This window comes from Artibeus jamaicensis, unplaced genomic scaffold, assembly GCF_021234435.1.
Source record: "Artibeus jamaicensis isolate MK-2021 breed Jamaican fruit bat unplaced genomic scaffold, CSHL_Jam_final scaffold_916, whole genome shotgun sequence".
NCBI lineage: Eukaryota > Metazoa > Chordata > Mammalia > Chiroptera > Phyllostomidae > Artibeus > Artibeus jamaicensis.
The window spans coordinates 42,513,253-42,527,760 of NW_026522059.1; the positions used below are offsets into that span (position 1 = coordinate 42,513,253).

Sequence of the window (14,508 nt, forward strand, 5' to 3'; positions counted from 1 at the left end):
TTTGTGACCATACTCAACTACTTCTGTGAGCATTCTGATTACCAGTGTTTTGAACTGTGCATCTGATAGGTTGGCTGCCTCTTCATTGCTTAGTTGTATTTTTTCTGGAGCTTTGATCTGTTCTTCAATTTTGGACCATCTTTTTTTTTTTTTGTCTCATTGTGCCTATTATGTTGTAAGGGGTCCTTTAACCCATCTTCATATTTGTCTGCAATGAAAAACTGGTCATTTAAACATGTATTTTCTATTAGTTAAAATATCAGCCCTAGTTTATCTGTTACTTTCATTCTGCTGTTGCTCAAGTGAACTCAGCTGTTTCTCATTCCCCGAAGACCCAGACCTTCACAGTTGGGTCACTTGTTGAGAAGGTGTGGTCATCTTTTAATGTCTACTGTCACTCCTACAGATTCTGTCACATCAGGTTTTCATTTTTATTATGCAGGGAGAAACTGTGGGATTTTTCTCATTGCCATGATCAAATTATATTTAAATTTCTACTTGCATTTGGTGGAATCTTAGATAATGTCTAAAAAACCCATAAAACTTGTTTCAAAAGATATAATCAACAAAATCAACTGACAAAAAGGCTGACAATTGCAATTAAACACTCTGCACACTTTGTTGACATCTGAACGTGAAAATTTTAAAAATAAGGTATTATTAAGAACTAAGCTTACCCTGGCTGGTGTAGCTCAGTGGATTGAGCTCAGGCCTGAGAACCAAAGAACTGTGGTTCAATTCTTAGTCAGGGCACATGCCTGGGTTGCAGGCCAGTTCCTAGGAGGGGATGCACAAGAAGCAACCATACATTGGTATTTCTCTCCCTCTCCTTTTCCCTTCCCCTCTAAAGATAAATAAATAAAATCTTTAAAAAAAAAGAACTAAGCTTACAACTATCTAAATTATTCGTTCCTGTACTGTGTACTAGATATACCTGAGCTGTTGCAGAGCAAAATTATCCCCTCACCATGGTTCTTATTTGATGATGCTTGGGAATACCTATTTTGTGTCAGGTTCCCCTGGTGATCCTTTTTTTTCCTTTTTATTTTCATTCATTTATTGTTAGAAGCAAAGGGAAGGGGAAAGAGGGGGAGAGAAACATTAATGTGTGAGAGAAACAGCAATTGTTTGCCCCTTGCATATTTCCAACCAGGGAACTGGCCTGCAACCCAGGCACGTGCGCTGACTGGGAATCAAACCAATGATCTTTCACTTTGCAGAATGATGCTCAACCAAATGAGCCACACCGATCAGGGACCACTAGTGATTCTGATGTACAGCAGGCTTGGAAATTATTGTTTTATTTGACATTAGTGGGAAATCAATATTTCATAGAAACATACTTAGGTAAAGATGACTTTACCTTTAAACAGTATTGAAAGAAAATTAAAAGAATTTGATACTTTTCTAAGATACTTTTTAGGAGTCTTCATCCACCTTCTTAAATTCTATGTTGTACATAGTTTAACTTTCGTGGTGATTGGAGAGGGTAATGTCCATTTTCATGAACATCAGTCGTGCAGTGATGCCTTTCCGGGCCGTCGAAGGGCATGGCGCTGTTTGCCCTGACACCGCGTGGCCCATGTCGCAGGACTGTTTGAGCTGGGTTTGTTTCTAGTGGGGTTTTCTCACTTTAGTCTCTCAGCCTTTACTTCTTGCTGGTCAGCATATTTCTGATTGAAGCAACTCTCACCCCCTCTTTCTAATTTGTTACCTGTAATAAGTTAAGGGCTAGAGAACCAGAAGACCACGCTTGTCAGAATTGTATCTAAAGTAAAATTTGGGCAGGGCGGCTGTTCTCTCATAGAACAGTGCTCATGGAGATGAAACTCACGATGTTGGAAGCAGCTGTTGGTAAGTAAGCCTGTGGGCTGAGGCCGTTTTATTATGTATAGAAAACACATCACTTAGCGTCTCTGAAATTTCTAATTTAACATATGTGGTCACATCTGTGAAAGGATTATTACTCTGGAAGGGGAGTGATGTATAATTTATTGAAATAAGCCCGTGGGGACACAGTGGACTACATTTAATAAACTGGAATACTTGCTGGCTGCATTGAACACTCCCAGCTGAATCCCCCGTTAGTTCCTTAGAGGGGGCAGATGAAAACAATTGCCCTTTATGGAATGTTTACTGTGTTGTATTAGTTAGTGTCTCTTAGCTGAAAAATATTTATGCTAACTGTTCAGATTAAGCTTTGAATATTGAACTCCTCCTGGTGTGTAGTTGATATTTAATTCTGAGGAGAACAGAAACCCATTATTGCTTAGCTGTAGGAGGCAAAGGCAGAGCACACAAATCCTTCTTCCCACCAAGCTGCAGTCATGGCTGGCAAGTAAGAGAATCTCCCCAGAGCTGCCCAGACTTACCTCTTCTCTCACTGCTACACATGTACACGGTAGCTAGCATTAGAGGAAGTAGCCTCGGAAGGGGTTCTTTGGGGATCACACATTGATTTCCCCTTCTCACAGTGATAATACAGAGACTCCTGCCAGCAGAACTCCCATGGCTGTCTGCTGATTGGGCTTCTCGGTAGCAAATGCCATGACTCTCCATACGACAGCAGATTCATTTCAGACCCCAGTGTGAAGCATAGCAATGGAATACCTTTCACAATTTCCACTTTTAAGTGAAAGAGAAAAGAACTGAGGGCTTCTACCCATGTCCCCTGCCTGTGCCTTGGAGGAATCCTGGAAAATGAGGGCTTGCCTTCCCTGCACTCAGCAGATAGAATTTCATCAAAAATCCTACTATTGGACTCTTGACGTCCTGAGTATTTTTGTACTATTGTTGCTTTCTTTTATTTTAATTATTTGTCTTATAGATTTCTTCACTGCTAGATGAATTTAGAGATCTTTTTCTGATATTAAAATCTGTCATTATTTCTAGAAGAAAAGCAAAATTAACTTCCAATTCTAATACCAGAAGATTAAAATATGTAGTGGGGTCTGTCTCTGGTAAACTCTTAAGTAACATGAATAATATTGCAATAAAACATTACATGATTGTTTCAGCTTCAGGCTGCATCTGAGAAATAGAGCACATTTTTCTTTTTCTTTCTTTTTTTTTTTTCATCCTCACCTGAGGACTTTTTGTTGTTGTTTTGAGAGAGAGAGAGAAGGAGAAACATCAATGCAACAGAGAAACATCGATTGGTCACCTCTCATAGGCTCCCCAACCAGGGATCACACCCGCAGCCTAGGCATGTGCCCTGACCAGGAATCCAACTCACGACCTTTCAGTTCATGGGATGATGGCTCCAACCAACTGAGCCGCAACTGGCAGGGCAGGGCACATTTTTCTTCAACATCATATTTTGGTTTTACTTTTTTCCCCCATAAATCTATTTGCTTTTTAGATTATTTTTCATCAAGTTCTTCTTTGGGGTACTTATAACAAAGAGCAGTCTTTCATATTTTATGTGGTTCTACTTGAAAAGAGACAGTAGGGTTCCGGGAGCAAAGGAAGCACACTAGCGTTACTCAGTAGCTCCTTAGTCCTTTGTTGACTCAGGAAATACAAATTGACGAGGGGTCTGGCGTAGCAAAGTTGTTAGTCCCCCAGCATGTCAGCCAGGGAAATACTTGACTGTATAGCAAATCTGATATCTGAAAAAAAAATTCCTCAAATATTTGCTAATAAGGTATGTCATTCCCATCTCCAGTTTAATTAAAGAGCAGAGTTTTAAAGTAAGTGAAACTAAGGTGTTATAGATGGAAGTCATGATTAGAATTTATATATTTTATGCTCTCTTGTGGCTGGTAGGTGGGGATCGGATACTACCCCATTTCACAGACGTGAGATTGAGCCTGAGGAGGGCAGAACTGAGGCCTGACCCCCGACCCCCAACCCCATGCTGTGATCACCCCACCAAAACTGTGATCACCCCACCAAACTGGGTGTCTCTGAGTAATAGGTAAACACTGGGTCTTTGAGACACAAAATGAAGGAAAATTACTGTGGTTATATAACTACCTTTATCCTTTGAGACAAGTAGTACAAAGTTCAGCTCCTTCCCTTACAAAATATAATACTTACACTAAAACTTAGTTCCACTCTGTCATCACTCTCAAAGCCCTTGGGGACACTCCGGTTTCTTAACTTCTGAGCCAGATGCCAGAGATGCTCCGAAATGTTCAAAAGCACAGACATCAGAGTCAGGACAGCCCCAAGCTGCAGCCAGGGCTCCAGCTGCCCACAGTTCGTGCAGCCTGAGTGAGTCACACAAGCCCAGCGGAGTAAGTGATCAATAAATGTCGGCTACGATTATCAGCAAGGAATTGGATAAGGCATTAAACAGTCACTCAGAGCATGAAGCAAGCTTCTCTGGGAAGTGTTTGTGTTCTACGGAAATTAGCTGAACTTTGCAGTTGAAGAACTTACTAGTTAGCTGCGTTGTCTTCTGCCATTTGGGTTCTAATTTGCTAAATATCCTGAAAAACTAAAATGGAACAAGACATGAACTGAATGCCCATGGCTCTCTAAAATGTTCAGTGGGGATCGTCTCACATGTACCTTGTCTCTCTTTCTTGTCTCCCTCCGATGGCCCCTCCACTGCTGTCCACTTAGATGAGACCTTCTCTATAAAGCAAGCCACTCTCAGTTCATTTCTTATCTTGGCTGCTTATAACTGTCTGATTTTTTCAAATAGCTGATAAGTCTAAATTCCGAACTGGCATGCCCTTTCACCTTTTAGAATGTCTTGATTCATTCATGCTTGCATGCATGCACATGTTCAGAACAATCTGATAAACACTTTGTATTGAATAGACCATGAGCTAAATGCTGGAAACAAACCACGAGTAAGACGCAGTTCTTTTCTCACTAACATTAATCCTGCCAGGCAGGGGAGTGGCCGTGGGGGGGGGGGGGAGCAGCAAGGTGTGCACACTGTGGTACATACAACCAACTTAAACACGACCTGAAAAGTTTACTCTTTCTAGAAACAAAATGTTACATGAACTTTTTTCCATGAAGATGTCTTTGATGACTCAGTGGAGGAAATGACATTTAAACAAGGTCTCAAAAGTTGAAATATAGAGTGCTTTGGTAGAGGAAGGGTTTTCCTAGCAAAAAAACAAGCAAACACACTGTTAGAGAAGTCAGAGTATCAAAGTTAATGCCATATTTGAGAGGCTGCATAAAGGAGATGTAAACTTCTTTGCAGGTGAGTGACAGGAAATGCAAATCGAGACCAGGGACCAATTTGTGAAAGGCAGTAAAGCTGATTCAAGGAAACACAATTGAGAAAGAGCTTAAGGCCTACGTTATCTTCCTTGAATAAATATAGAATTTCAGGTGGGTTTTAAGTTGGTGGGGAAAATCATCATTCTCTCTCTGTCCACCCCCACCCCATCCTCTCCCCCCTACCTCCTGGTCCTTTCACTCTAAAGACAATGAAAAAACTGTCCTCAGGTGAATATAAAAAAATAAAATAAAATAACATTTACACATATAATACCAAACTCTAGCATCCAAGTAGGAGGGGAATTGTAGCCTTTCACTTACAAGAAAGATAACTAGTTATAAAAGTGCAAGTTTCCATTTGTGGTTGCATTAGCAAGTAAATACTCTTTCCCCCCGCATGGAGCGCTGCTGTACCTGGATATACTCAAGTTTTCAGTCTCCCCAGAAAGCTTTCCTTCCCCTCCCAAACAGGTCAGCACCGCTTCTGGTCCACCTTTCATACACATCCCTCTAAAGGTGGATTATCCATTTACACCTCTCTCCCAACTAGAGTGTAGCCTTCTGGAAGATAGTACCACCGAATTCCCAGCACAATTCCTGGAATAGGGTGGCATTTGAGTAATCATTGAATGAATGAAAGAGTCAGTGAACAAGGCTGGGGTGCTTGCCACAGGTATAGTCACTCACACACTGAAGAATGGTGATATTTTGGTGTAGGTCAAGAGTAGTAAAAAATTTTTTTAAGAGTAGGATGCTTTGGGGGTGGGGGTTGAATGAATAACAAGGAAGAGGAGCTATCGGGAGTAGGATATTAAATAAGAAAAATATGTAGATGCCATTGAGGGCCTAATTAAGTCTGGAAGAGCAAGGTTTTTCTTCTTCTCCTTCTCCTTCTCCTTCTCCTTCTTCTTCTCCTTCTTCTTCTTCTTCTCCTTCTCCTTCTCCTTCTCCTTCTTCTTCTTCTTCTTCTTCTTCTTCTTCTTCTTCTTCTTCTGTGCAGCGTGGAGCCTCTTAAGCATGGTTGAGTTTGAATCACCTCCCAATTGGTACATGGCAGGGAAAGTTGCTAAAAACCAGACTGAAATTTATTTTTAAAAGTATGATGTTGCTATGCCCAAGTGCTTTTCATGCTGTTATAATAAGAGTCTTTATTGAGAATCATGTAGCTTGTCTCTTCATTCCTGCTAAGTCATCATTGAGGTATCATTTACGTATAGTGAGTCCAAACCACCTGTGTCCCAGGGTGTAGGGATGAGTTCTGACGTGTGCATAGGCATCCAGATTTGGTTTATCCACCAAAAGATGAGACAGAGGAATTTCTTAGTAACAGGTGCTGTAAAGTCTTTAATACTCTGTTTTTGTGATGATATTGAAATATTTTGACATGAAGATCCAGTCTGGCTGTTTCAAAAGCATATTATTTTAGCATTGACTATTTCGAATGCCCTGAAATGCCAACAGTCTTTTTTGTCTTCCAAATAAATCTCCCATTAATTTAAACTGTATAACATGGGACAAGTATTTGGGAAAACCAATGATGCTAGCTTTACCAGCCTCTACTCAGATGCATGCCTGAGACCCACTGGCATTTTGCTGGCAGACACTTCGATAAAACCACAATGAGCAATAGAGAGACAAGGCCAGTGCTGAGATGACCAGGGAACTCCCACGACTGCAAACCCACCGCTCAGTCAAAAGTCAATTCATTTTCCATATTCTCAGCATGTTGAAAATGCCTGTTATCCACTATTTTTTCAGCCTCTGCTTTATGCATTTATATGCTTTCAACAATAGAGGGCCTGCGGGTTCAGGAAGGGGAGAAGAGGAAGGGGGAATAAACAAAAGAGCACTGCAACTTTAGAAATTCACAAAGAACGAATCAAGGCAATGTGATCAAGGTGTCAGTTTTATTACTGGTGAGAGCTGATTTAAAGGCTAGGGTGGGCCTGAGATGAGCAGGAATAATAGGTTTCTTGATTTTGAGCGCCCCCAAAATTGACATGCCCACCGCCCACTCTGGGCAGCAGGGAACAGCTCTAGTTCTCTTGGGGGGGGGGGGAGGCCCTCCCTGTCGGATGTGCAGTGCAAGGTGTTTGCTCCTGGGACGTTGAGGAGGGGTGGGACTCAGCCACACAAGGTCGTCCCTTCCCTCAAATCAGCAATCATTTAAGTCACACCACCTCCCTGTGGGGAGATGCTGGAGGCTAAGAATTTCCAGGAAACTTACCTGGAAATAAGTGTCCTCGTCCTCTTGGGTAAATGAAGGTGGGAGCTGTCAAGGGGCTGACTCTTTTGGAACTTCCGTCTGTGGAGTTAAATTTTCTGTGTCTGGAAAGTAGAGAGGATAAAAGGAAGGAGACATATGTCAAAGCACAAACTTTGGAGACTGGCAGCCTGACACAGTAAATGCTAAAAATATATATATAGCAATCCCATTCAGTCTTCATTTAGATAATTCCACATGTTCCTTCCATTTCTGATCTACTGAACTTGAGATATCTGTGCCAGAAACTATAGGCACTTGCATTGAGGATTTTTGTAATGCAGGAGAAAATTAATTAGTTGATTTGTTGCTCGGCTTGGAAATGGAGCCATTAAACCCCTTTAGAAGTTCTGGAGACTGACCCCGAAGAGCGCAAGACTCTCAGGATCAGCAGAGGGCAGGAGCCACAGAAGAGACCAGTAGGAAATAGAGAGACTAGAGACTAAGGAGGAAAACTAGGCGGGTGGGCAACAACAGAAGTAAGGAGAGGAATCATTTCAGGAAGGAAGGAGGAGTCCGTGTGTCAGATGCTGCAGAAGACCTGGTCCGGTAGGATAGGAAATGAGCCTGTAGAGAAGGCCATGGCTGTTACTGCCCCTCAGGTATGGAGCACTGACTCTGTGCTAAACACTGTGCTGTTTGCTCGTGTACAGTATTGACTTAATTCTCAACCCACTACCTGCATTTTATAGATTAGGGAAGTGAGAGCCACAAGACTTTGGTACCAGCTTGACTTAGGTCACATAGCTGGAATGTGACATAGTTGGAACTCAGATCCCTGCCATCTGACTCTTATCTCCTGAGCTCCCCTTCCTTCTGGGAGACTTGCTTTTGCTCATGCTTGAGGGGAATAGTGAGGGTGGAGAGGCAGGCAGGCATGAGGGGAGGCAAAAAGGTGAGCAAGTGGAAGAGGGTAGGCTGATGTTTGTCTGGCGTGGTTGGTTTGCTTTAAGACAGCAAGGCTTCAGCACTAACCAATGATGACAGGGGCTCAGACGGGAGCCGGAGAGTGGAGACATTCAGAGAAGATGTAGAAGACAGTGGGCAGGTATGCATGTGGAGGGGGGTGACCTGAGGAAGGAGGGCCCCCTCCTCCTTTGTGACAGGACAGAGCAGAAGTAGTTGAATTTGTAAGTTTAACGTCAGAACACTGAGGAAGTTTTCTTCTGACTGTTCTCATTTCTCTCTATCCCACTCTTCCCCATTCTCCACCACCTGTCGTCCCCTTTTCTGTCTGGAACACCCAGCTCCTCCATCAAATTTTAGTTTTTGTCACTCTCCTGTGCCCTCAGACAGGATTATTTCCTCTGGGCTTCCAGGGAGCCCTTAATATCTATTCCATCAGGACCAACCTCCTCACCCGCTGGCTGTGATTTCGTACTAAGGAAGCATGAATAAATTCAGTTTGCTCCAAGACATCGAGCCACTCCGCAGGAGCTCATGATTTCGAAAGAGAGAAAGAGAAGTACACAAATGATTGTAATAAAAGTCACACTGGAGAAGGAAGGGTGCTGTGGGTGGGGTGGAGAGGGGAAGAAAGAGAGAGACTACTTGCATGAGTGATAGTTGGAGAAACTATAAGGAGTGTCATTGTAAGCTAGTTGTTGAAGGACAAGCATATTTTCATCTGACAACCATAAGGAATAGGCCATTTAATATGGGGGGTAGCCTCAGAAATGGCACAGAACTTGTTTGGCGTACACAGGATAGTCCACTTGGGTTGAAGGGTAGGCTATAGCCATAGTGGCGGGTCCACGATACAGTGGAAGGGCATGAGTGCTGGGTTAAGAAATTCTGTTTACTTGTATCCACTGAGTGTAGTTTCCTCTTTTTATATTTACCTGATCAGAAACATTATAGACATATCCAAAAACTTTGCTAAGCAGTCTTTTGGACTTAGCCAAGAAGTTTTTCATAAGAGTTTAGAGGTCATACCTACCATTCTCATTCCAGAAACTAGTTATACCAACATTCACACATTCGCAAACAACATCTTTGGGCCTGTGAGGAAGAACCACGTTACTGCGTTGGCCGTACTGGGGAAGGGAAGCCGAACAACAGTGAGCTCACTCTTGCAGTTACAGAATCAGACCCAACACTAGGTTTCTCGCTACTTGTAAATCACTATTCTTAATAACTCTTTTGAAACAAAAATAAAATAAAAAATAAAAACCTCTTTTTTCTTTCAGTTAAGAAAAAGAAGCCTAAACTATTAAATAAATTTGATAAGACTATTAAAGCTGAACTTGATGCTGCAGAAAAACTCCGTAAAAGGGTAGGTCGATGTTTTTGTTTTGTGCAGAAACATGCAATGGTTTCATTGTTAAATAAGCTCAGGCATTACTCTTAATGTGTTAAAAAAAATGGGAAGAGCAACAACCTTTGAGTAGAGTGGGTTTTTCCCCAGGGACATCAGCATTCTATGTGAAATGAATCTACCAAAAAGAAAAATTGCAGCTGTAATGGCCAAAGAGAGCTGGAGCTGACCTTCAGGGCAGCTGACTTGGGCGTCAGCCCATCTCCTCACATTCCAGCACGTGGCTTGGGGCAAATCCCTCCGCCATTCCGAGCCTCGGTTTCCTTATTTTAAAAAATGAGAATAATAGTAATCATACTCCCTCTTTTGTTGTTGTAAAAATCAAATGAAGTTAGGGGAAAGAAAGCATCCCCATGGTCAAGTGCCATGTAAGTGGAGGTTTTAATTTTATAGCACCTCCAACCCAAAAGAAAAAGTAGTTCAGTACCGTACTCTTAAGATAGTTACTGTTCGGCGCAGTGGCATTAGGTTTAACACTCTTCTCACTTGAGGTTAACTGCTGGCACCTCCAGGGTTCAAGTGGCTTTTGTATTTTGCTTTGTCATCAGTTAATTTGAAATCTCACTTGCTTGTTTCTAGATATTACAGTTTTGAAACAATGCATTGCCACTAGCTTGAAGTTGTTCTCCTAACCGGTCATATTCATCTAATCACTGGGTCAAGTATTTATTATAATGTACTTAATGACAACTTAATCATCTTCTTGTTCTTCAGGGAAATTTTTCTTTCTCTACCCTGTACTTGAATTTATACTCAGTATAATGCTCATTAGTTTTCCTGTAATATGCTTTTTTTATCAGTAGAATTAGGCTGCAAAAAAAAAAGGGACCTGGGGATAGTAAGTAAATAAGCAACAATATAAAAAATAAAAATACCCAAGTTAGAAACTGATGTGGAATATGAATGTGCTTCTCACATTTATTGGGAATGTCTGTGTGTACCAGCAAGCATGAAGCCTTCTGTATGAGCATAAGCCAGGGCCTTGCTTACCCTTGTTACCAACCAATAAAAATGCAGTAACTCCAAAGAATATTGCAGCAAAGTCGTTGTTCAGTTAAGTTAGCCTCGTGGAATGAATGATTTCTCAGTCTGTCTTGTTCAACTTTATAAAATGAAGCCATCTTCTATTTTAGAAAATTTGCATTTTTTTAACAGAAGTGAAGCAGGAATCTTCTTTTTCTATTACCTTGTCATTCTCCACTTCCTCCAAACCAAATGCCATATACACAACTGTGGACTGTCTATTAATAAGTGACTTTTTGGATAAAGAGCAAACAGCTTTATAGAAGGATTTTTATGTAATTATAATGAATGATAAAGAAGGGCTCAGTTTCCAAGGGGCAAATAGGTCAGTGGACATAAACGTGCTAGAACAATCCATGGGCTATTCTCTGGTTTTTGTTTATTTTGGAGAACTTACGAGGCTTTCCTCAAGGAGCAGCCTGTATCTATAACAGGGTGCATGAAGGAGGAAGAAGGAGCCACATAGGCAATTCTTGCTTCTGAAACACCCGGAAACCAAATTACTGACTGAATCATTGGCATAATTAAGTCCTTCAGGGTTTTGTAGCAAATGATTCCAGCCGCCGCACTTGGAAGAGTGGAGGTGTGGCCAAGGTAAGCCCCAGGCAGAGGAGGACCAGTCTCTGCTCAGGTCCCAGCTGCACATATTGTGCCACATGGAAGTGTGAAGTCACTTTATTTTTCCTTCAGAAATGTATAGATCAGAACACATTTCAATAATCTGTTTTTAGAAAATAATATTTATTGTTTAAAACTCCTTCTCACCCCCAGAAAAAACATTTCAGATTATTTGCTAAAATATTTGTTTATTTGTTGGAATCATTTATTGCTATTATTGTATTATAAGTGAAATAAAAAAGGAGAGAGAGAAGAAAATTTGAAGCCAGGGAAAGGCCAGCACCAGGAAGTTCACACCACAGGCTATACACAGTGCTAGAAATGAAATGAACCGCAGGTAGAACGAGGGGAGCAGCATTACACTGCAAGATGAATTGTCTTCATCAGAGCAGCTCCTCTGCACCGAGGCCACAGACAGACATCCTGCTGTAGATCTTTGCAAAGAGCGTAATGATGTGCTGACCACACCGCCTCTTCCCTAGTGTTGCACCCAGAGCCTGAGTCTGCAGGGGCGTGTCTTCACCTCCCTGCATTCCCCTGGCCTCATGCCAAAACAGTGGGTCCCCAGCACATGTCTCTCCAATGAACCATCTTGGTCTTAAGATAAAATATAAAGTATGTCGAAAGCAATTTTTACAAGCATTGTGTCTTGCAGTTGAGATTTTAAACGAGAATTTTGTCATAGTTCTAGGAGCTATATTCTCTAGTAAGAACCAAGGGAAGGGAAATTTCTTCAGACTTGAAAGCAAACACATTTACTTTGAAAAATAGTACCTTCTCAAGAAGGCCACATAGCCTGTGTCTTATGGGGATCCAAAAGATGCCTAGGACAGAACCAAAATATTCTATTATTTTTATAACCTTGATGGCCAACTAAGGAAATGTCAAGCAGAAACAAAATACTTTAGCAAATCTGTTATGAATCTTGTTGTTTCTATATTTAAAATCTGGTAATTGTTCATTTAGCATGCATTTCAGAAATAGAGCCTCAACATTTGCATTTTAAGTTTCATAAGGCTAAAAATGGTCCCTCCAAAGATGCCCATCTCCTAATGTCTATTAAGAACCTGCCAATGTTACTGCATTTGGAGAAAGGGTCTTTGCAGGTATGATTGTGTTAAGGATCTTGAAATGGGGAGACAGGCACAGTTATCCACTTGGGCCCTAAATGCAATCGCATGTTTTCTTAATAACAAAGAGGCAGAGGGAAATTTGATACAGACAGAACAGAAGACACACACAGAGAGGAGGTGGCAGGATGAAGACAAAAGTGGACTCTGGAGAGATGCATCCACAAGTCAGGAGATGGTGTCAAGGAGGCAAGGAACAGATTCTGCCCTGGAGCCTCTGCAGGAAGCATGCGTGGCTCTGCCCGCATCCTGACTTCTGCCCAGTGGCACTGATTTGGACGTCTGCTCTCCAGACCCGTGAGAGAGTAACTTTCTGTGGTCTGAAGCCACTAGGTTTGTGCTAAGTTGTTACAGCAGCCACAGCTAATCCTGGGCCGTGGGGTGCTGCCATAGCAAATACTCGAAAATGTGCATGTGGCTTTGGAGTTGGGTAAGGAATAGAGGCTGAAGAACTTTGAGGTGCATGGTAGCCAAAGCCTGGATTATCCTAAGCAGACTGTTGGGGGAAATATGGACATGAAAGCTGCTTGTGGGGAGGGCTCAGAGGAAGCGAGGGGCGCAGTAGAGAAAGCTCCCATTCTCAGAGAGAATACATATTGTTACAAACAAACTATCTTAATCTGAGTCCAGATATAGACATCAAAGGCACTGTGACGAGGGCCCAGAAGGAAATGAGGAACATGTTACTGAAAACTAGAGGAAAGGCAGTCCTCGTCGCATGGTGACAGGAAACGTGGCTGGATTGTATCTTACAGTCATTTGGAAGCAAGACTTCTAAGAGATGAACTTGGATATTTAACTGGGAAGGTTGTTTTTCAAGCAGTGTGTTCAAGGTGTGGCCTAGTTTCTTTCTGTTACTTGTAGTAAAATATGAAAGGAAAGAGATAATTAAGGAAATAAAAAACAGAATGTGACAATTTGGGAATTTCTCAGTCTATCCATATTTCTAAAGATGATAAAATGAGGAAACACACTGTTAGAAAAGCGTACTTTGAAAAGAACATCAAAGGTGGAGCTGGACATCCTTTTCCTGAAGAAATTAGATGTTGTGCCCTGTGGATCCCCGCCACCAGCACAGCAGAAGCAGGGAATAGAGATGGGGATGTCCTGGGAGGGTGTGTGACTGTCCTCCGAGGCTGTGAATTCCTGAGACACACACAAGGAACCTCTAAGATTTTTGAGAATATTATACCGGCAGAAGCACTGCCACCTTAAACTGAAAGAGACAGGACATACTGAAAAAAGGCTGACAGACTCCCCAAATTCTGTAGGCGAGAAACACACTGGTGACCCTAATCAGAGGCCAGAGGAGACAAGCAGGGCAGAGCAGAGGGATTGGTGGTGGGAGAGCCCTGAGCTGCAGACCTGGAAACCTGATAGAATTGGCCTTGCCATATTTTGAAATTGCTTGGAATCAGGGATACCTTGATTTCTTCTATTTTCTCCCTTTTGGAATATAAATGTCTATAAACCTGTTATCCCAGGCTTATCTCACCATGTTTTAGAAGCAGACAAATTGTTGCCTAGCTTCGTAGACCCACAGATGGAGAAGAATTTCACCCCAGGATGGACTATAAGTAGAGTCTCACCCATCCCTGCTTTGGGTGAATTAGACGATGTGATTTGGAACTTTGGAGCTGATGAGATTCCAAATCAGAGCTGCTAGCGTAGTGCTGGAGACTCCGGGGAACACTGGGATGGGTAAATCTGCTGTGAGACAGATGTGAATCACTGGGGTCCAGAGGGCAGAGTCTGCAAGGCTGGAAAATGGTTCCCCCAAAAGATAATTGTGTTCTAATCCCTGGACCTGTAACTGTTAACTTATTTGGTAAAAGGGCTTTGGCATGTAATGAAGGATTTTATGAAGGAGCTGTTTTCCTGGATTATTCCAGTAAACCCTGGAATAGTCAGGGTTTTCCAGAGAAGCAGAACCAATAGGACACATAATATTTGGGGACCAAGAAGTC

At 42.0% G+C, this 14,508-nt stretch overlaps 1 protein-coding gene across 6 annotated transcripts in view; it reads left to right on the plus strand.

The window, feature by feature from the left end:
• ASPH (aspartate beta-hydroxylase) overlaps nucleotides 1-14,508 on the plus strand; it is a 201,467-nt gene that overhangs the window by 116,851 nt on the left and 70,108 nt on the right. For all 6 annotated transcript variants that reach the window (XM_053661029.1, XM_053661030.1, XM_053661031.1 and 3 more), the window contains one exon: nucleotides 9,643-9,728. In XM_053661029.1, coding sequence (XP_053517004.1) covers nucleotides 9,643-9,728 — 86 coding nt within the window. The remainder of the gene's footprint in view (nucleotides 1-9,642; nucleotides 9,729-14,508) is intronic.